The following is a 20,250-nucleotide window of genomic DNA, read 5'->3' on the forward strand; positions in this document are numbered from 1 at the left end:
CGGGCTGATTTACGGCTCTGCTGAAAACGCCGCCCCGTCGCCGCCGCCAGCAACAAGTCGGGTGAGTGCGGCGACCTTGCGGGCGGCCGAGGCCCGCGCCAAGCCGGGGCCCGGCGCCGCTCCGCTCCGGCAAGGCCCGGGCGGCGGCCGAGGCGAGCGGAGCCGCGCCGAGGCGAGCGGAGCCGCGCCGAGCCGGCGGGGCCGTGCGGCCGCGTCCCCGGGCGCCGGGCGGAGATGGCGCGGTACCCCTGAGGAATCGCCGGGAAAGTTTCCCAAGTTCCCCGTCGGGCGCGGACGCGGGCTGTTCCCTCCCGGCGAGGAATGCAACAGACAGCCCGGGATGAAGGCGGGCACCCCTGGCCAGAGCCGCTCGGCAGCGTCAGCCTCCCCTTCCGCTGCCCGCGATGCGGCGACCACACCAGGTTCCGGAGCCTCTCCTCGCTGCGGGTGCACCTGGAGTACAGCCACAGCTTCCAAGAGAGCAGCCTCCTGGCCAGGAGCAGCCTGTTCTCCCCGCTGAAGGACGCGGAGCTGGTGTCTCCGCCGGAGCCCGCAGCCCAGGGCAGCCCGGGCAGCCCCGGCGGCTCTGCCGCGCAGCCCGCGGGGCCCTACCTGAACTTGGGCGGTGCGTCCTGCGGGAGCGGGAAAGGCGGGCAGCCGCGGGAGCTGGCAGCGGAGCGGCCCGGCTCCTACCTGGCCAACTATGTGTCGGCTGAGTCTCCCAGCGAGGTTTCCAAACCCGGCCTCCCGGCCACTGACTCCAAAGCCTCCTTCGAGGCACACGTCAGAGAAAAGTTTAACAGGATGGTAGAGGCCGTGGACAAAACGATCGAGAAGCGGATCGACAAGCTTACCAAAGAGCTGTCCCAGAAGACGGCGGAGCTGCTGGAGGTGCGGGCAGCGTTCGTGCAGCTGTCCCAGAAGAAGCAGGAGGTGCAGCGGCGAGAGCGGGCCCTGAGCAGGCAGGTGGATGTGGCGGTGGAGATGATCGCAGCTTTGAAGCAGCGGCTCAGCGAGTCCGAGGAGGAGCTTCACCGGAAAGAGGAGTAAGTGGGGAGGCGAGAGCCGATGGCTTGGCGAGGGCTGGCCAGCTCCTGCGCGAGTGACAGCCTTTGGGAGAGAAGAGAGGGAATGGCTCAGTTGCTTGCTGATTATGAAAGGTCCTGGTCCGATCACTGTATTTCTAGAGTTGCAGCCCATGTGACCATGTCCCCTGCAAGGCAGTGGACAGCTCCCTGAGCAGGTGGCTTTCACACTTGACTCCCAAGTAACTAACACGGCAGGGGACAGCTCCCTGAGCAGGTGGCTTTCACACTTGACTCCCAAGTAACTAACACGGCAGGGGACAGCTCCCTGAGCAGGTGGCTTTCATGCTTGGCTCCCTAGTGACTAACTTCTGCACATTCTAATGACTGTGTTTTGCCACTGGTTTCATGGGGGTAGGGACAAGTAGAAGCTCTCATCAGCATGTAATCTGATTTACACCGACACCTCTAATGCGTTGTCTTTTTAAGAAGATAGGGTGGGTAAGTCTGGATGAAGTATGCGAGAATACCGAATAGCACCTTTTCCCTTACGCCATCCCACCGTGGTCAGCAGGCTGCCTGTGAAGTGCGATAGTCTCCTGTGCATCAGCAAAGCTTTACTGGAGACAGTGTTGAAAAGGCCATGTAGTAGTTCCTGTCTAGTGTTTTAGATGGACACAGAAATGTGAAACAGGAACCCCTTATATGGGATTGGGATGCAGATGCCAGAGCTCTGACTAACCTAAGCCATCTAAAAATACGTTCATGCTGCATCCATTAAAAATGTAGTGATAGCTGATATATAATTTATACATGAACTACTTGGTTTATTCAGCACTTACTGAAACCTTTCAGGCTTTTCAGAGCAACACAACTTATTTTAGACAGATGGAAATAAAGAGCCTTGGTAATGGCATGCCTCTAAACCAATTCATCGGCTTACAAAGGGAAGATGAGAAGTGCTAGTTGCCATGACACTGATCTTACAAGAAATAAGGAAGGTGGTGTAGGAGTTCGGTGTAGGAAGTTTGGAGGGCTTTCATCATTCCTTCCTGTAGTCTAAGGACAAGAAAGAAAAGATGATAACGGCTCCCACATCAGTAGGAGCCATCTATCTTGAAGCAGTGCTATAGATTTCCCAGAAGAGGGGATACATAAAGGTGGTGGGATTTGAGCCTCTGAGATGTGTATCTTCCTTGAAGGGATATTCAACAGAACCTCTGACTTTTAAAGTATCAGGTGATCCTCAGGGAAGAGAAGATTGAAGGACTCAAGGTGAAGCTGAAAATAATAGTGTAACTGAGGCAGATTTGAAAGTATGCTGGAGGGAAGCCATGAAGATAACATACAGTTTCAAGCAGTTTTGATATACCCATCTAGCCAGACTGCCCTCCTGGGCTCTTTCATAGTGTGAGTCACACTATTTCTTCTAGAAAAGTATCTTAGAGGGGGAGGGATTGCTCTGTGAAGGTCCTTCTTCCTTTTGCAGACTACCAGGAGACCTCAGGTAAGCAGCTGTCGTAGGCTAGATGCAGAATTTCAGGTATCTGAAGTTAAGTGGCATGAATCTTACCCCAAACTAAAGGCAGAATGTGTTTTTAAAAATCAAGGCTAGGATCCCAAAAGGAAAAACATGACTGTCAGGAGAAAGAAACCATTCAGTGGAACAATCCCGAAGTTCTGCAATGCTGCAGAAGGAGAAAAGAGCTTGCGGGAAAAGAAGGGGGCAATTGAGTAATCTGAATGAAAGAATGGGTATGAGATAGGAGGATGGCAAAGGACGCTGATGTTTCAAAAGAAAAATAAAAAGCTGTGACTTTTAACTGTATTAGGAAAAGGAACAAGAGGAGACCACTTGCTCTTTGGCAGACTGCTTACCCAGCAGTGCTGTCAGGCTGGTTGGTGTTCTGAGGCCAGAAAAGACTGAATACAGAATGAGAAGTGGGAAAACATTGTCTTTCACACTAGGACATTGCCAGGCTCAGGAAAGGGGCAGGAGCTCAGATGATTGCTGTTAGAATTCTAGTCTTGAAAGGAGGAGGGTGAATGCATAAACAAATGATGAGGTAGCTCCTAAGTTGGTGTTACAGGGAAGGCTGAAGGTTCTTGGCTAGTAAGAAACACTAACCAAAAGAGGCAGCTGCACAAGAGACTTCACAGAGTACAGGGTATTGCTCCTTAGGGTTTTGCTTCCACTTTCAACAAAAAGACTTGGAAGCAAGAGCAGCCAGAGGAATGAGTGAACAGCTCTTACACAGTAGTGTGTTATTTTCTAAAGGTACACGTGCATAATGCATGCTAGTGGGTAGGATGGAAGAATTATCAGAGCTGTGTCTGTGCCCAGCCCCACAGCATTGCCTCTGAAGTTACTCTGAGGGCACTGGGAGGGTAGGCAGGGTGTAGGAATAGGTTGAATTCACTTAGGAAAAACTGGAAATGTGTTGGGTTTTCTCTCGTTCAGATAGTTCCTGCATTTCCCATCTTGGGGGATAACAAGGGATAGTGCCACAGAAAAATGCACTGTTTGGCTTTCCAATTGAAAGATCATTGTATAAGTAGCAAATTGAGAACAAAGGTACGTATAGAACAATGCTTTGTAAGAACAGGGCTGATAGTTCTAGAGCAGCTTTTCAGATTTGATTCTCTAAAAATGCCTGGGACACTTAGCTTTGCTCCAGCAGCAGGGAGGCACTGGGTAGTGTGCAGTAGTAGAGGAGAGAAGAAAGGATATTCATGACTTTGGTAACAACAGTGACACTTGCCTGGCTTTCTCATGGGCCGTTGGTAAACTCTGAGACCTGCATATATATTCAATCCTTTGTGTGTTCAAAACTTACTTGGTGTGCTAAAAAGACATTGTCCTTCAAAAAAGGAGGATCTCAACTTTGGCTTTGATTTCTGGAAGAAGTCCAGATGATTAGAAAGCCAAACAAGACTGCTTAATGGAAATTGCAGAAACAGTTCTCACTGCAGATTGCAGAAAGTCAAAGGCATCCCTTAGGGACTGCTTTGATACTTGCTGACCTTCAGAAATAAATGCTTTCATCAGTTTCTTTGGATTTTTTTTTTTCCATAAGCAATCTTGTGAATATGGGTAACTTTTCCTAAAATTAGCATTGGTACTGAGCTAGTGTAGCTGAAAATCTTTTCCTCTTAGCAGGAGAAAAAAGAAAACACCTTCCCTGAAACACCTGAGAATTGGTTTAGACCATCAGCAGGAACAGGGCTGCCCATTTGAAGAGTTTGTAGGATCAGAAGGTTATTTCTTTAGACTTGTCAGTTGATTATTTTTTGTATGTTTTAAATAAAGCCTTTAGCAGTCCAAGAAAGGCAGTGATGAAGTGAACATATCTTTTTAGTTAAATTTTCTCTTTGTTTCCTTACAAAAATGGCAGTGCCAATATGCATGCAGTTACGTGCTGTGATACTGGTGTGAGGCCCTCATGGAGGTGAACTGTGTTGAGGGGCAGGACAGCTGGAGGTATAACACTGACTGTACTAATGCATAATTGAGATAGTATTACTCTAAGCACAGAGCTGCTGAGCAAAGGAATGATTTAATTAGAAATGTGCCCTGAAAGGGATTATTCAATGTTTGATGAAGGAAAATGCAACTCAGAGTGAGTACTGTGATCTTAAAGATAACACTGAAGCATGCCCAAAGGGCTTAAGACTTTGTTGAATAAGATATCAAGAAAATCATTGAAACAAAAACCAGCTATGAACTTAACTTCTGGAGGACACTGAGAGGCTTGTTTCTAGATGTTATGTAAGAAAACTGAAACTGGTAAACAGGATAAGCATTTGAAGTGATGGTCTTTGGCTGGAATCTACCTTTAGTGGTATCTTAAACACTTTCACTTTGGCTCCTAATCATAGAGTAAGATCATTAATGTTGTACCTTGCCATATCTCTGACAGTAATTTCTCTAACCAGTCTAATGCATTTGTTTTGAGACTGGTCATGACTCTGCTCTGACATAGCCTGGAATGCAAGGATTATTTCAGAATAGCTGTGGTGGGCAGTAGTTATTCTTGCCAGTGGCTTTACCTTAAGTTTGCAATTAATGAAATTATCTGTGCAGATAGCATCTTGACAATGGCATTAAGAGCTGGCTTTTAGAGATCACTGCAATTTGTGCTTTAAAACAGCTTTCCTTAAAATAGGAATTTCATTTGTACAACAAAACAGTTTTGATTTGCTTTAAGCAGAGTACAACTGCAATTACACATTGTTCTTCCACCCTCAGTTTTAGGTAATCCTGCTCCCTCTTTCCTGTTTTCTTTCATCTTCCTACTCGAGAGATTACTCCCCTCCCCCCATGCAGCTGCACAGGTTTAAGCCTAGCATGAACATCCCACAGAATGGGTCTGTGAAATAAAGCTTTTAATCTTCAGTGTCACCTCAGTAAGTTCAGGGCTCAGATCTAGAATACAGCCCACTGAATGGGTGCAATAACTTTCTGAGGGGAGGAGGTGTGAACCTCTTAAATCAAATGTGCTGTTAGTGGTGTGGGAATGTGAAACCACAACCTAATGAACAACAGCAGCCTTCAGGCAAAAACACCAGTTGAGTGATGGATAAGGTCAGTGGAATTAATACTTAATGAATATATATATATATAAAATATTTTGACAAATAAATGGCTTTACTACATACTGTGATAGGAATTTTCCCACCTTCAGGTAAAATAATGTGTTTGGTTTTCTATTGATTTTAGGCAGAGTTATGCTAACTGTAATTCTCTAAAGTGATTTGATACTGGGTGCAGAATCTGCATGGCGCCTCGTGCTTGTCTCCACCTACAGAGCAGCTGCAGGTGTCAGTGTTGCTGTGCACAGTCCTGGGGCCAGTACTATGCATCCGTGGGAGGGCTTGGTTGCAATGTGAGAAATAATTAGCCCTTCTTGTCAGGTGTTAAGGAGCTGGAGCTGTCCCACCCTCTGCATCTACTCAGTGTATCACATGCTTAGCTGCTGAAAATCATACAAATACTAAGCATATCCCAGTATCCATGTGCTGGCAACTGCTCCAGTAAACAAGAACTGCAGCTCACTCATCCTAAAGGAGCACTGAATAATCTAGTGGTAAAGGCAGAAGAATAAATGTCACCTACTCAGGCTGTGATTTATAACTTTATTTACCATGAACATCTCAGGTTGTTTCATGGTTACAGCCTCCATGAAGAAGTTTTTGGGCTAGGCTGGATTTGGAATGAAAAATGCCAAACTACTTAAGTCTGGTTAACTGGAACAGGTTAACTTCCTGGCAGAGTCAGATTAAATTAAAAGCTTTGGCAGCAAGTTTTTACTTACAGTGAGTTCTTCCCCCTGCACTTGTTTTTTCAGCTGAACACCTCTGAAGTGCCTGCTGTACTGCAGTAAATTTCCCCTGGACTCCTCTGGCTCTGGGAAGAGCTCCTCTCTGACACTCTGGCAGTACAGGCATCTCCTGCTCCTCTTGGACACCTCCCAGGTTGCATCCCCCTTGTCTTTCCCTCTCACTTGCCTCACCCTGCTGCTGGCAGCTCAATACACCCTCTGCTCTCCAGGCAGCAGGAGCAATTCCCTCTTCCTGAAAGGTTTTGTCTGACAGGAGCACCATCAAAGACAAAGTAAGAAACCTACCTTTCTCCCTGCTGCCCAGTCATAGCCCTGTAAACATTTTGCATACAATATACCTTAGTATTGGTATAGTAAGCTATGAACAGATGAGATTACAGAAATTTAAGAGATCTAAGCTGCACTGAGCATCATCTACACCACTCAGAAAATGTAGTGGCAGGATCTGTTGTTTACCCCTATAAGCAAGTGCTTATAGGGTGCAGAACTGGGTGAAAGGGGCAAGAGTCTGCTGGGCAGAGAAGCAGAGCAGTAAAGAGATGATGCTGAGAGCAGAGGTATTCACAGGGGGAGTTAGTAACTCCATGTAACCTTTACTCAATATAACAGAAGTGCTCCAGATGTGGAATAGTCAGTGCAGGGTAGCAGAGACCTCTCGTTAGTAAGGGCAACACCTCAGATCTGAGCCAGGCTTTAACAAAATGATTCCTGTTTCAGGTGAACGCTGCTGACAAGGCTGTGCTGTCAAGACACAGAGCCCAATGGGCCCATGCTGCTGTGCTCTGGTTTATGCCTCTACCAAGTGGGCCCCACAATATTCACAGCCTCAGCTTCCCCCCTGACTTCATGAGGAGCAGTGTCAAACCTCTGTGAACATCCACCTTTCCACAAGCGTAAGAAAAGAGGGTGAAAGACAGAAATCTTATCACATAATCCTCAAAAGCTTGGCAGAGGTTCTGGAGAAATAAACTGAAAGTAAAGAACATAAGCAAAAAATCATCACAGATATCTAGAAAAAGAATTGAAGGGAGAGGGTCATCAGCATGGCTAAGAAAATATCTGGGCAAACTACAAGAGACAAGAAGAGCAATTAGACAGATAAACAGCAGCTGCAGGAAGCTACATGAATTCTTTGAACCATTTCCCTATTGTTCACAGTGGGAAGAGGGTAAAATTTCTTCAGGGAACTCTCTTCAGGTAGCCAAGGCATAGCCGTGGCATGGAGTGAGCTCTCTGAGGAAGTGTTGGAGCAAGTAGAAAGAGCTATTAGCAGTCACTCCTCGGGGCTTGATCTTGTTCTTCTGAGAGATGAGAATGAAGTGGAAACAGAAAGTAGCTGAACTAACAGAAGTGCTCCTTATCAGTGCAAGGCGTGTGACGGAGCCCTAATGCGTGGGTACGTTCTGGCTCCTGTCTTTCCAAAGGGAATTTACAGAGTGTATTTCAGCCCAAAGGAAAATTTTTAGATTAAAGTTATTAAAGGCAGGTTCATAGGCTGTACAGAGGCAGCTAAACAGAGGGAAATTATGGAGATGCTACTACTGCTGCTAATAACAAATAATGGCATGTAGGATGCCAAGTTATCTTTAGCAGTCTAGAAAGCAAGGACAATACTAGGGAATTTATTGACATTAGGAGTTTCTTCTTCTCCTTCTGATAGTCATCTAGGTCTTCCTAAAAAACCACTGCTTCCCCCTGGCCTCCTTATGGCATATTAGTGAAATATTTGTAGGAAAGGAAAAATCTGTCGGTGATTATTCATGCCATAGAGCAGACAATTAATGAATTCTTTTTAATTACCTTTGCTGAGACACCTACAAATGTTAACATTCTTGAAACTATCAACCTTTTTAAAAAATGCCAGGTACTCATATTTGTGGCCTCCTGCTGCAGCAAAACTCACAAGCTGCATGTGTCCCTGGGAAGGACATCCTCATGGTGTCCCAGGCTGGTAGCTCCCCACTCTCCCACCCTTCCCACTGGAGGGTCAGCAGCCTGCCAGGCTACGCACAGATCTTCCTTACCCAAAGGGAGAGGGATTTGGAGCCAACCTGCTGAGTAGCTGTGCTTTTGAGCTCCCTGTCCCCTGTAAAAGAGGAGCCTGATGAAACTCCAAGGGCTTCAGGTTGCTCCTACGTTAGCCTAAAACCACCATGAAATCAAAGAAGTTACAGTGCTGTTAAGTGCGGTGACAATAAAGCCTTAAAATTGACCTTAATGAGTTTAGATTGGCTTCTCCCTAAGTGTTCCTCAGTGGCTCTTTAGTATCAGGTTGCTCTGGGCAAGCTAATAATCACTTAAACTGTACAGAGCCTTGAAATGAAATGGAGTAGCTGAGCTTCACAAACAAGTTACAAGTTACCTCTTTGTTTCTTAAGCCAGATTTTGTGGGTGAGTTAATAGAAACTAATATTCATTGATGTTCCTGGTCCAAAACAATATATGCTTGTTTTTACCTCGTTCCTACCATTAGATCAGCGGGCAGGCACAGCCTGAATCCTAGGTGGTGAGCTTCCATGGCTGACCACTTGTGCCTAACTCAGTACAAAGCAGCTCGCTGGTGAAACAATTATACTACAGTAAACCAATTAACTACAACTATGCTGAGTTAAAACAATGAAATACAGAGAAACTTTGGATTTGTTATAAACAAGCTAAGCTTTGAAAGGTTATTTCTGCTACAAACTATTTCATAGTTTGTACTTAAAATGCTTTTTCCTCAGGCGATGTATTTCTACTGAGCAATCATGCCCTTTTTCATTTGGCAAGCACGGGTTCCCTCAACTCCCACCCGCTCTGTTTTGTACAAAGCAAAAATTAACATGGCTTCATTGGCAGAGTAAGAAATATTTATCCAGGCATTTATTAACCAGGGAAGTCCTACATGCTCAGATTTGTCTTCTTTTGTAATACGTGCTTCAATCTGTAAGCAAACTTCTTCCACCCAAATAGTCCTCTGATATCAGAGGTCCAAATGGTGTCCTGATTAGTGATAATAAACTGATAGAATGGAGAGAATTTAGGAATGAGCAGTGTCTCAGTACAGAGCTGGGAGCTTTCACAGCCACTGCTGCTGTTTCTTCCAGTTGTGTTACTAGACTAGACACACTCATAAACTCCTTACCTAAAACTTGCTCTTCCCACACATCTACTCCTTGGTCTATAATCTGTAGATTATCTGTTAATCCCCCATGCTCCCACTGGCTCCAGATTATAACACCAAATTTGAACATACTTGTAGGTTTGCAGCCAAAATGAAGTTTAATGGTCACAGTAGCTCTCTTAAGTTAGGAACCACCCCAGCAGCAACATTAAATGACTGTTGTAAGATTATGATGAAATGGAAAGATAAATTTGGGAGTTCATCTCTTTCTCTTCATGTTTCAGAACTGATGCTCATGGTTAAGTAAAAAACTAGAAAGCAGATACAGCTGTTTCCAGATACCTCGAGAGGTGATGCTTAATGATATTTCTACCCTGTGGACCACTGAAGACTATTTCCAAGAGACCAAATAATGTGAAAAAACCCCACCCCAAACCCACTGCCCATAAATTTAAATTCAGCATTCAGGTTTCCAGATCTTCACTTTGTCCACAAAAAAGTTGAAATCTTTTGACAAAAGTGAAGGACCGTAGTTAGCCACTACGTGCTATCGCCATGAAAAACTGCAGAAACACCAGTAGTTTTTGAAAACAGCGAGACCAGAGCCCTTCTGTTATCTAAATGTGGCCTCTTTGCAATGTTTCCATCTTGCAGAGAAGTTGTTACTTTCAACCACTTCCTGGAAGAAGCAGCAGAAAAAGAAGTGCGGGGGAAAGCCAGGCTCCAGCACTTCATTGAGAACCTGTTGCAGCGCGTGGATCTGGCAGAAAGGCAGCTAGAATATTACCAAAACCAGCAGATGGTGTGCAACCACACCGACGTCAGTGAGCACGTGGTAAGCCAGCAGAGTCCTTCCCTTTACTGTCACCCTCCCCCTGGAGCCAAAGTACTGGAGTTTGAATACGGGTGGGCTCAGCGGCTCAGGCCAATCGCTACTGCAGGCATATGTGCATTTGTGAAATGTTTCTTTAGGTGTGTTTTATTTGTGTTTTAAACTGCCACTTTCATGAGAGAAAGGAGCAGGGAGCGTCAGAGCAGCAATCGTCAAAGACGGTAGAGGGAGAGCAATGAAATATTTGATAGATACTTAAAATTTTTTCCAGCTTTGGCTCTCGCTGCTGTTGCCTTTGCCATGAACACTTTTTAAATATAACTTGGCAGTCTTTTTGGGATGCCAAAAGATTTTCAGGAAAGATGTGGCTCCCTATAGGTGGCATATCAGCCTGCTCCAAATCATCTTGCTTTCAGTAGTTACCTATCATGAGACTCTTAGAAATGGTGAATGGATTCCCACAGGCCTGTACCCCATGGACTAGAAATCAAAGAACATTGCTTTTTAAAATACATTATTTCTTTAAAGGCCCACGTTTTTAATACATAAACTCAATATTTTTCCTACAATGCATTACATTTATATGACAAGTTTTAGGCACAGGACTTCCAAGGAACTTTTCAGTTCAAATGAATACCCCATGCTGCCTGTGCTCAGTAGTTGCTCACCCTGGGATGTGAGAAGAAGGCTTTTGAGCATGCACAGCACTGAACAGGTATGCAGTGGTGGAAAGAAAAGGTTCCCAGAGCTACTTGGAAGACAACAAGCTTTAGGTAAGACCTGAATAAACGTAGATGAGCTGAAATCCAGTGCAGGACATCTGAGACAGTATCTGTGAGAACATTATGGGGCTCCGTACACATGGGCCTCAAAATTAAATCATCTCTCTCTCTCTGGATGTGTTTATTGTGATGCCAGGCTCAGCAGTGTCCCTTGGGGAGGGCTCTCATTTTTAAGAGAGACCTTTTTAACCCTCACTCCACACAGCTGCCCTGCTTTCTGGGTGACTTCAGCATTCCTCTAAGGTCATCCATCCAAATATTGACCATCCTGACCTTCAGGAGGTACAGAAAAGTACACCATGAGATGGCTCCAGACTCCAACCAAGACAGATGACAAGCAAAGTCAGGCTGGGTAAAAATCCATCTGCAAAGTGCGGACAATACCAGGGACAGAGGGAACATTTACAAGAACATAATCATTTTCAGATGCCAAATCTGACTTGCTTGGCTCAGTGACTACATTAAATGATATTCAAAGGCTCAGTGTACAAGCTCTGATGAGAGCTCAATACAAAGAATGGATTTAGTACTAAGATCGATTTAAGCTGAGCTGGCATTGAACACCTCCTTTCTGACCCCCACCAAAAGAGGGACTAGACAAAGTGTTTCCACACTGTGAACCAAACTGTTGTAAAAAATGAAGTAATGCAAATTTGGGCTGGCACTGAGGCTATGCTGTCCCTAGCTGGTCTCAGAATTTGCAGGAGGGGGAGAGAATGTTTGTGTCCTCACCCTCCACCCTTCAGTGCAAGTCTGGCAGAGCCAAGGGCTTGTAGTTGTAGTTTCCTAGCCACTTGTGTAAAGGAAATGTATCACTGAAAAACTAAAGGATCTGAAAGTTAATTTCATACAGCTTATTCAGCCACTGCCCTTTATTAATTATCTTGAACGCAATAATTACTTCTCATTGTATCCATACTGTTTAACCTAATGTGAAAGATCTCTGTTCAGCTCACACTTCTTTCAATTTACTTTGATCATAGTTATAATAAAAATAATGGGAAAAATCCAACCACTAACAACTCACTTACTATGAACTTTAAAGACGTTTGTAAGATGGAAGAGTAATAATCTGTAAAAGAGGAGGATTTTTTGGTTTATTTTATGAGTGTTGTTCTAGTTTTAACAGCAGGTGAGAATGGAAGTGTGGTTTTAAAGATTGTGTACATTTTATCCTTGTACTTTAATTACTTGAAAATGTAATAGTAGTAACCTGGTTTTATTTTCATTGCAGTTTACAGACATTTCATTAAATAAGAAACCCAGATGCCTGTATGTATATCTCCTTTTTTTTACTAAAATGCACCAAGTTGATATGCTTGCATTTCTGCTTTTGCATTTTACCTTATAGGTTGGGTTTGGTCAGGTTCTATACCTGCACGTGGTCTATATTTATGTCATGTAATTGAGGAAAAACAGATTTCTACTAAAACAAAACTAAATTCAGATATTCTCTAAAGAAAATAAAGAATACTAATTTTCTGTTAAACAGATTACTCCTTCGGCTGACTATAATAGCCTATTGCAAAGCTACAGGACTTGAATCTCTTTGGCAAACACAGTCCAAGTTTCAGTTGGAAATATCTTTTAACATTCTATAGGTAGGAGAGACAGTTGTCATTTCCTAACTGACAGTAACACTCATATAACCAAACAAGTGCCCTGACAAAGCATGGGCATTAACAATCTCGGGTTACTCAAGCAGCTGTCATGGAAGCAGCAAAACTAATTGGGGCTGGTCTCCCATGTCTTTGTGACTTGGTCATGAGTCCCAGCAGGTGGCTTAGAGCACCACGTGCTGCTTGGCCAAGTGACAGTCAGGCAGTGCACCCTTTCCTAGTGGAGACATGAGTTTGGGACTTTCTCCCATTACACCATAGGCCATTCTCCATAACACAACAGATTAGGAATATGTGTAAGTAGAAGTTCAGACTCTCACAGTCACTTACATTGCAGAGATGCTTCTTTTAGTGAAAAAGCATTTCCCACGTCTGGAGGGGGCAGCTTTGCATTTCACACGCAGTGACCTCCATCCTACCCTGACTGTGAATTGGGGACAGACAGCTGTCTTCTCTACCATAAACTCGTTCCATTTAAATACAATTTAGCCCCTTTAGGTAGCCCCTCATATCATATTGACCTTGACCTTCTGGTTTTAACGGCATCACTCAGTGCAGCAGAGGACTGCCTAACATCACCTGCAGTAATGCCTGTGTATGCCTTGGGAATAAATGATGTAACTTCTTCACCATAACAACAGCTGAGAAAAGTAGAACGCTGCATCTTTTAATCTTTTAACAACAACTGAGTAATGGACAGTAACAAACAGTACCCAAGAACTGATCGTAAACCAGAGTGCCCAACACTTGTGCATTTACACAGGTCATTCCTAAACCCCAGCAAGTGGTCAGAGCCCAGGCCTGCACCAGGCCAGGATGACACAGTGTCTGCAAGCTCCCAAAACTTCCCTCTGGTGAAACCTGGTTAGCAAAGCTGCCAACCAGGTAATGCTGTTATGTAGGTAAGGCTTAATTCCTACTATGTCAGATGGCCCTCACTACCTCCCACCAATAAATACAGGCTTTCATGACACCCTCTCATCTTCCTAAAGAGCAGGAGAGGGTTTTCACTGTACACACCTGAATAACCACAGCTTTTTCCAAAACTGGCTTTGTCAAGTGTGCAATATCATTTAACTCCCAGAAGAAGTAATACTACAGATACATGGTTTTCAGAAATAACAAGCTACGGAAAATAGCCCTATGGGATCCCTTAAAAGATCAACTTGTACATCAGCACATCTGTTCTTCAGTCACAGGATCTGGGTAGATGTGAGCTGGTGCCTTATGTTCATAGTTCTGCTGTTACACTACATGTATCTGCTGTAAAACATTTCAAGATTATGTTAAAAGGGGGTATAATGATCTTACTTAGCTAAACTGAGGAACTGCAGTTTCAATGTAAAATTTCAAAGTGGAGTGCATGGTTCAGCCTTTGCAGCACTGGGCACTTTGCCGTCACTCCACCTGAGCTCACCAATTTCTGCAAATCTTGCTGGGCTTGAACCATCACAGAGAGAACAAAGAATCCAGCTTACTTTGGCCTTTAAGCTTTCATACCCTTCTTCCCACCAGTTTTTGTATTCCCTTTTCTTCTCCTGTTTTAAATTAAAGCCTGAAAGGGAAGCTAAAGTTTCCCTAGATGGGCAGTCAGCGCATGCATGGAGTTTCCTGAGCTACTGGCCATTAGCAGCAGCAGCTCCCTGGGGCCTGGGTGCAGTCCAGGGCAGCACTGAGATTCCACAAAGAAGTCCCTACAGTTCCTCCACCTACTTTCTACTCTTACGGTGCTGTGTGGTCTTCCAAAGACCAAGGGATGTTCATTCTTTGCAGAAGGTTGATGTGAACATGTGCATCTTTAAAAATCCCGGCAGACCACCAAGTATAGACCTCAGTAAGGTCTCAGCACTCCAAAATCAGCAGAATACTGATTGGAATAAAAGTGTAGACGGACGTGCCTGAAGAGTGCACCAGAACACACATAGGGGTTATTTTAGTGAGGAATGCTTTTGAGTACTGAGAAGTAGCATTCATCTTGCAGCTCTGTTTTTAACATGCAGCCTCATTCTGTAAAACAAGACTATTTTTGTCTTCAGAAATGTATGGGTTTGGGATATTTTGGGGACCTATTAGTTTGCAAGACTGAATAATAGTTATTAATAATCACTATTACTAATTTCAGGAGCCGAGGAAGTCAACATGCTTCATATAACATCCCTGATGCAAAGCCTCATTCCTTTCAAAAAGGAAGGATCTTGTTGAAAAAAGCAAAGGATGAAAAAAACAGCTTGCAGCCAGTGAAATGCTTCTATGAACCTGTTGATTGCCCAAGAGAAATATGGAGAGCACAAAAGAAGGTTGAATCAGTCTGCTCTGCCAGGAAAGTGAGTGCAAAATCAAAGATGGGTAAAAAGGCCAAACCGCTATAGGGATGGTGAGCAATATACAGTAACACAGGAACTTGGCTTCAACACAACAAACATTGAATGAAGTTAGTCATCCTTCTTTTTCCTATCCATCTGGCCATGCCAAAACATATCAGATATAATATATAGAAATATATACATATGGAAGATTTCTATTATTTAGTTATGCCATTCCCTCTTTGGGCGCTATAAAAGAAGTGACATTTTATTCAGTTTACATGGAGGTTTTTCTATTTATTCATGTATTTATTTATTTATTTATTTAGTCATTTATAGAGCTTATTTTAAATGACTGCAGTTATCTTGCTGGGCAGTACTGTGGCTGTATGTTTAATTATTTTAGTGGCAGCATGTGGCCTGCTAATTTATTTTCCATCTGTATTACTGCTGAAGTTCAGAGGAATCCATTTAATCAGCACCTAAATATTCAATCTTTCAGCTTAGGTAGGTGTAAGATCAGTGACTAACAGACATACTTAGATGCAAAAGGCCTACTCAAAGTCACTTGAAGGCTGTTTACAGCAGTAGATTGCTACCCTGGGTTTTTGGCTATAAGCACATTTCCATCTTTTATTAAATACATTAAACCACTTGATTCTGCCAGCAGCCACATTGTCTATTGGTACAAGTTTGGGCTCCTCTGGTGTCCCTTAGCAAGGAGACCAGAAGCTGCCCTGGCAAGCACAGGCTAGATTGGGCCCGAGGAGGAGTTTCAGTGCCAAGTGCCAGCAGCAGGTTATCAGCTGTGGTGCAGCAAGCAACAGGCTAATACAGCGTGTTATTGCATGGCATCGTGTTCAATGCCTGTGCTTGGTCTCAGGCATGAGAGGCCCAAATGGCCATGATTACAACCCAAATCCTTCACATTTTTATCTCTGAAGAATCTTTACAGGGCTGAGAGATCACTGACTTTGAACTAAGAACCCAAATGCAAGGCAGTTAGAGACGACTGCGGAACAGGAATGCCTGTGTTTACACTGGTTTGTCCCAATTAAAAGGATCCTTATTTATCAGAGAATTTATTTATCAAGATTTTCTTTGTGTATACAGTTTTTTGGTAACATGAATCCTCATGCCATGTTTACAGATATGAACATCCTGATAATGTTACTGATGGGATTTGTTTTCTCAAGAAAAAGAAAGGATAGGGGAGACAAGTCTGTGTGATTTATTTTTTAAATGCTCATAACAGATGTAAATTGTTTATGTGGAAGGTGATTTTTACAGTATGTGTACAAAGATTTGTGAAAAATGTTTTTCATTTTTTATAACTATGTCTGTAAGCAGAACTGAGTATTAAAAGACAGTGTATCACTATGATTACTGCTGCAATAAGCACCCAAGTGGCAATATTTTTAAAGCAGAAGATGACCAATCAGTCAGCTAGGATCAGGTAACTACAGATGTCATACATTTGTCAGTGTACAGAGCTCCCAGAAAGTAGCAGAGTGAAGAAATAGTATTATTCCTCACTTTTATTTAAAATAGTGTATATGGAACAATCAGCTGTATGTTTAAAAGTTTCTCAACACTGTTTCAGTAGGAAGTCACAGTGTAAAACCAATTCAGGTACTTAGGTTGTAATGATATTTTAATATTTATTTAACTCTGTCACAAGGCCACACTTGGCCTTATGCTAGGCATTGTGTGTGGTGAAAAGGAGTTGTTCATTGTGTTGCATGGGCTTGGGTCAGATTGTGTGTAACAACAACTTTTGTAGGCAAGCTACAGTTGAAGCATTCTTGTGGTTTTTTTCTATTGCTTCCCACATCCTTCCACAAACCTGAAAAAATGACCTTTTTTGAAGATAATAAGGGTGAACATTAGAAAGATAATAAAGTAAAATATATTAATCTGTTTCTTTATCCACCTGACACAGAAGGGATATTTTTATTTTTATTTTTAAATGCCTATCTACTCTGTTAGTCACCAAAGTTAAGTGCAACTACTAGTTCACAAATAAGATGTTTATTTTATTATTTATCATGCCAAAATTTTGACTGTAAGTTGTCCTTTTCAGGGAGGAAGAGGAAAAGAGTAAGAGAAGTTGCATGTTTTTAAACTTTTCAAAGCCTAATTTACACTAACTTGCCAAACAAATGCCAGTTTAGTTAATTAGAAAGAAATTGGATTGTACTGTAATCCCAGATAAAAGTTTTTAGAATATAAACATTCTAATAATAAAGATATATTTCTCAGTTACTGTGTCATTTAACTCTGTCAAATACATTGTTTCTTACAAAAGCCTCCGAAAGAGCAGAGAAAAAGCCAAGCAGCAGCAGCTCGGACTTTGGTTTATACCTCAGGTAAAGCACGTCAGTGAAGTTGGGTTGTGACCCTTCCCAGCAATACAAATTAACCTGCAGACAGCTGCTCCATCCTGCCTGCACAGCTCACACGTGTCAGCTGCTGCTCTCCTACTGTAATCGTCCTTGAGGTGACCCACAGGGTCATATAACCTGCTCAAAGCAGAGGCAGGGCAAGTGGAGGGAAGGGTCAGGCGAAGGAAATTAAGGGCAGAGGGGCTCCCAGGGAATGTCAGTGATGGTGTCTCACACACACTGCCAGTTGCAGAGCCATCATTTCATCAGGCGTCTCTCTGGTTAGACTTGGAAAGAGAGGTTTTCCCATGGGGGAACCAGGTTCCTGTCTCATTAACAGAAACAACATTTGAGAGGAATTGAGAACCTGCACCAGGCTGAGTGTAACCAGCTTTAGCTTGTGGGGAGTTCTGAAGTTGGGACTTGTCAATTTAAAAATACTTTTTAAATCTGGAAGTGTTCTGACAAAGTTGACCATTCACCTTTGAAAATGAATTTGAAGCACAGTTACCACATTTTGCCCTTTGAGACACTTTGAAGGTACCTTGGTGTGTTGTATGCTCACATCAAAGTGAATTTCATTAGGACCTGGATGCCTCATTCCCATATAAATTTTTAAAATCCCACCTCATTTATAACTAAAAATATCTCAGAGCAGTATGTGTACTGGCTGGGCCTTTACAGGTGAGCTTTCTGCTTAAAACAAAATGTTCTGACAGACATGTGACATTATAGGCCAGGAAAACAAGAGACTAATTGAAACCCAGACCTTTAATTAGAGCTATACATAGAAAAAACCAATCACTTTGAGATGCTCCTGCCAGTTGAAGAGAGAGCATGTTTTTAGAGCACTTAATATCATCTGATCCCTCCCCCCAGTTCTGACTCAGTAGTAACGGCAGCCTCCCCCTACCCAGAGGAGATCTGAACACATTTGTTTTGTTTCGAGGAGAGTTACTGCAAATATTCAGTGGGATATTCATATTCAAAGAGATGGCCACCAATTAGAGCAGTTACTAGGTCAAACAAATTGTCACTTCTATCATCCCTAATAATCCTTCCAATGCCACTGGCTCTTTCAATCTACTTGAGCAAAATCCAGCTCTTCTCTCTCTTTATTCTGCGTCATCAGATAGTTGCCTCTATTTGTTCTTACCTCAGACTAATGCTGATTGTTTCCATACATCCTGTCTGAAGTGGCTGGAGTGGACTATTTTAGTGCTCTCTGCAGTGAGCATGGGCATTATTTTTTATTGTTTTTTAGAAAAAATAATCCCAGAAGTGATTTTACTACATGAAGCTCTTAAAAATAGATCCTGCTGCGACACAAACAAAATGTCCTTTTCCATTTTGTTGCTAATGCCACCCTCTATCTAGCCATGCTTTTTTTATTCTGGTCTCTTGAATTTGCATTTGCACATCTCTCCAAGGAGAAGGAGAAACAAGCAGCGTAAATTAAATGCAGTCATTGGTCTGACAAGCCTTTCCCCTCTCACTGTCTCAGTCCTAGCATCTCGCACTGCAAGCAGTTGGCTTGAATTTTTAATAAAATCATGGAAAAAAAAATACACATTATATTTCGAGTTCATTAGAATGTAATGAAAGAGGAAGAGGTTCTTCTGAGCTGGGAGGGAAAGAGGAAGAGAGATGCTCCACTTCCTAGAGAAGTCACTTTTAAAGATAAATGTGACAGGTTGGAGGAATTTGGTGTGTGCTGGTGTGAGTTGAGGGAAAGCCAGAGTCACACATAAGGCAGCAGTGAAAGGATGGGGGCCTCATTACTGCCTGCTGTTTCTTAGGGGTTTTGACCTACAGGACATCAGCATAGATACAACCTGACACATTCAGTCTTTAAGTCATGCTTTACACACATGTTTTGCAGCCTAATTACTAATTTCAAAGTAATAGACTTCAGCATTGGGGCTTCCAAGAAATTCCCCAAACTCTGTCCACAGTATTTGTTTAAGCCATGTGTATTTGCCTTACAATTAGAACCTGTGCTCGGGGGGCTTGTCAGCAGTGGGGGATTTCTGTGTGCTCCCAGTCCTTGCTCCCTCCTGTCTCTGCTCAGTGACTGATGGCAGCTGGATGGGCGCTGGCAGTTCTGCCAGACTCACCCCACTGAATGGCAGCTGGGTCCCCCAGCAGTGCTTTCCTTTACAGAACTTTGCTGATTTTTTTGTCTGATTCCCTATCCCTCCTTTCTACCAACCCAGTGCCTTCAACATGAGAGAAGGCTCATGCAGCTGGCGTGTTCCCTGAACCTCAGCCTACCGATAAGTCACTGAATTGCACCAGAGACACTTGGAAAATGCTTTCTGTGGCAGCCCGCGGGCAGCTGCTGCTCTAAGGTGGCACATTCCCACTTGTCCTGCTGGCTTTGCGCTGCCTGGGTGACAAGTCTGCCTGTCGCCATTCGTGCCTCTCATGCCTGTTGGCAAACAGGCGGTGGAGTGACCAAAGATCAGAGGGCTGTGTTTCTGAGAGGACGTCTGCTGCCCATCACCCCTCCGCTGGAGAACAAGGGTAACTTTGGCTGAGTGTCCTACACTTCAGAAGTATTTTCATAAAAAACGTTACACACATGGTACTTGCCCTTTGTTGAAGTACAGCTCGGGCAGGTGTCACAGATCTCTGCTCCTGAAGGGATTTCTGATCTCCCACCAGCCAGCATTGTTGGGGTACTTTTGTAAGAGAGGGGAGGCTGAATGTTGGTCATATGAACCACACACATACATGCTCAGGTGTGCACAATAGCAGAGGGTCAAGAAAACAACCAAAAGAAGGTTGGTTTTGTTTTGATTTTACTATACATTAATATTCTATCACTCTTAGAGAGAAACCCCAAAAGAAACTTTTC

At 43.5% G+C, this 20,250-nt stretch overlaps 2 protein-coding genes and 1 long non-coding RNA gene across 4 annotated transcripts in view; 1 reads left to right on the top strand and 2 right to left on the bottom strand.

The window, feature by feature from the left end:
• Positions 1-332, bottom strand: part of RTKN2 (rhotekin 2) — a 52,652-nt gene extending 52,320 nt beyond the window's left edge. The window contains exon 1 of the mRNA XM_048311596.1: positions 247-332. The gene's annotated coding sequence lies outside the window, so the exon portion shown is untranslated. The remainder of the gene's footprint in view (positions 1-246) is intronic.
• Positions 41-17,267, top strand: ZNF365 (zinc finger protein 365). Of its 2 annotated transcripts, XM_048311602.1 has the most exons (4): positions 47-1,046; positions 10,125-10,305; positions 12,319-12,356; positions 14,826-17,267. In XM_048311602.1, the coding sequence occupies exons 1-4, from the start codon at positions 322-324 to the stop codon at positions 15,070-15,072; spliced, it is 1,191 nt and encodes a 396-aa protein (XP_048167559.1). In that variant the 5' UTR covers positions 47-321; the 3' UTR covers positions 15,073-17,267. The 2 variants fall into 2 exon arrangements, with proteins under 2 accessions (XP_048167560.1, XP_048167559.1); XM_048311603.1 differs by lacking the exons at positions 10,125-10,305; positions 12,319-12,356 and having other exon boundaries at positions 41-1,046.
• The window catches only part of LOC125329492, a 144,416-nt gene continuing 125,193 nt past the window's right edge, over positions 1,028-20,250 (bottom strand). The window contains exon 11 of the long non-coding RNA XR_007205169.1: positions 1,028-1,110. This is a non-coding gene — a long non-coding RNA (uncharacterized LOC125329492). The remainder of the gene's footprint in view (positions 1,111-20,250) is intronic.

This window comes from Corvus hawaiiensis, chromosome 8, assembly GCF_020740725.1.
Source record: "Corvus hawaiiensis isolate bCorHaw1 chromosome 8, bCorHaw1.pri.cur, whole genome shotgun sequence".
In the NCBI taxonomy this organism is placed as follows: Eukaryota; Metazoa; Chordata; class Aves; order Passeriformes; family Corvidae; genus Corvus; species Corvus hawaiiensis.

What these genes read in the sequence shown, in the direction of transcription:
- ZNF365 (XM_048311602.1), top strand. Translation starts at nt 322, where the DNA reads ATGCAACAGACAGCCCGGGATGAAGGCGGGCACCCCTGGCCAGAGCCG. An exon ending in GAGCTTCACCGGAAAGAGGA is followed by an intron (nt 1,047 to 10,124) that starts GTAAGTGGGGAG and finishes TCCATCTTGCAG; the next exon opens with AGAAGTTGTTACTTTCAACC. An exon ending in AATAAGAAACCCAGATGCCT is followed by an intron (nt 12,357 to 14,825) that starts GTATGTATATCT and finishes TACTAATTTCAG; the next exon opens with GAGCCGAGGAAGTCAACATG.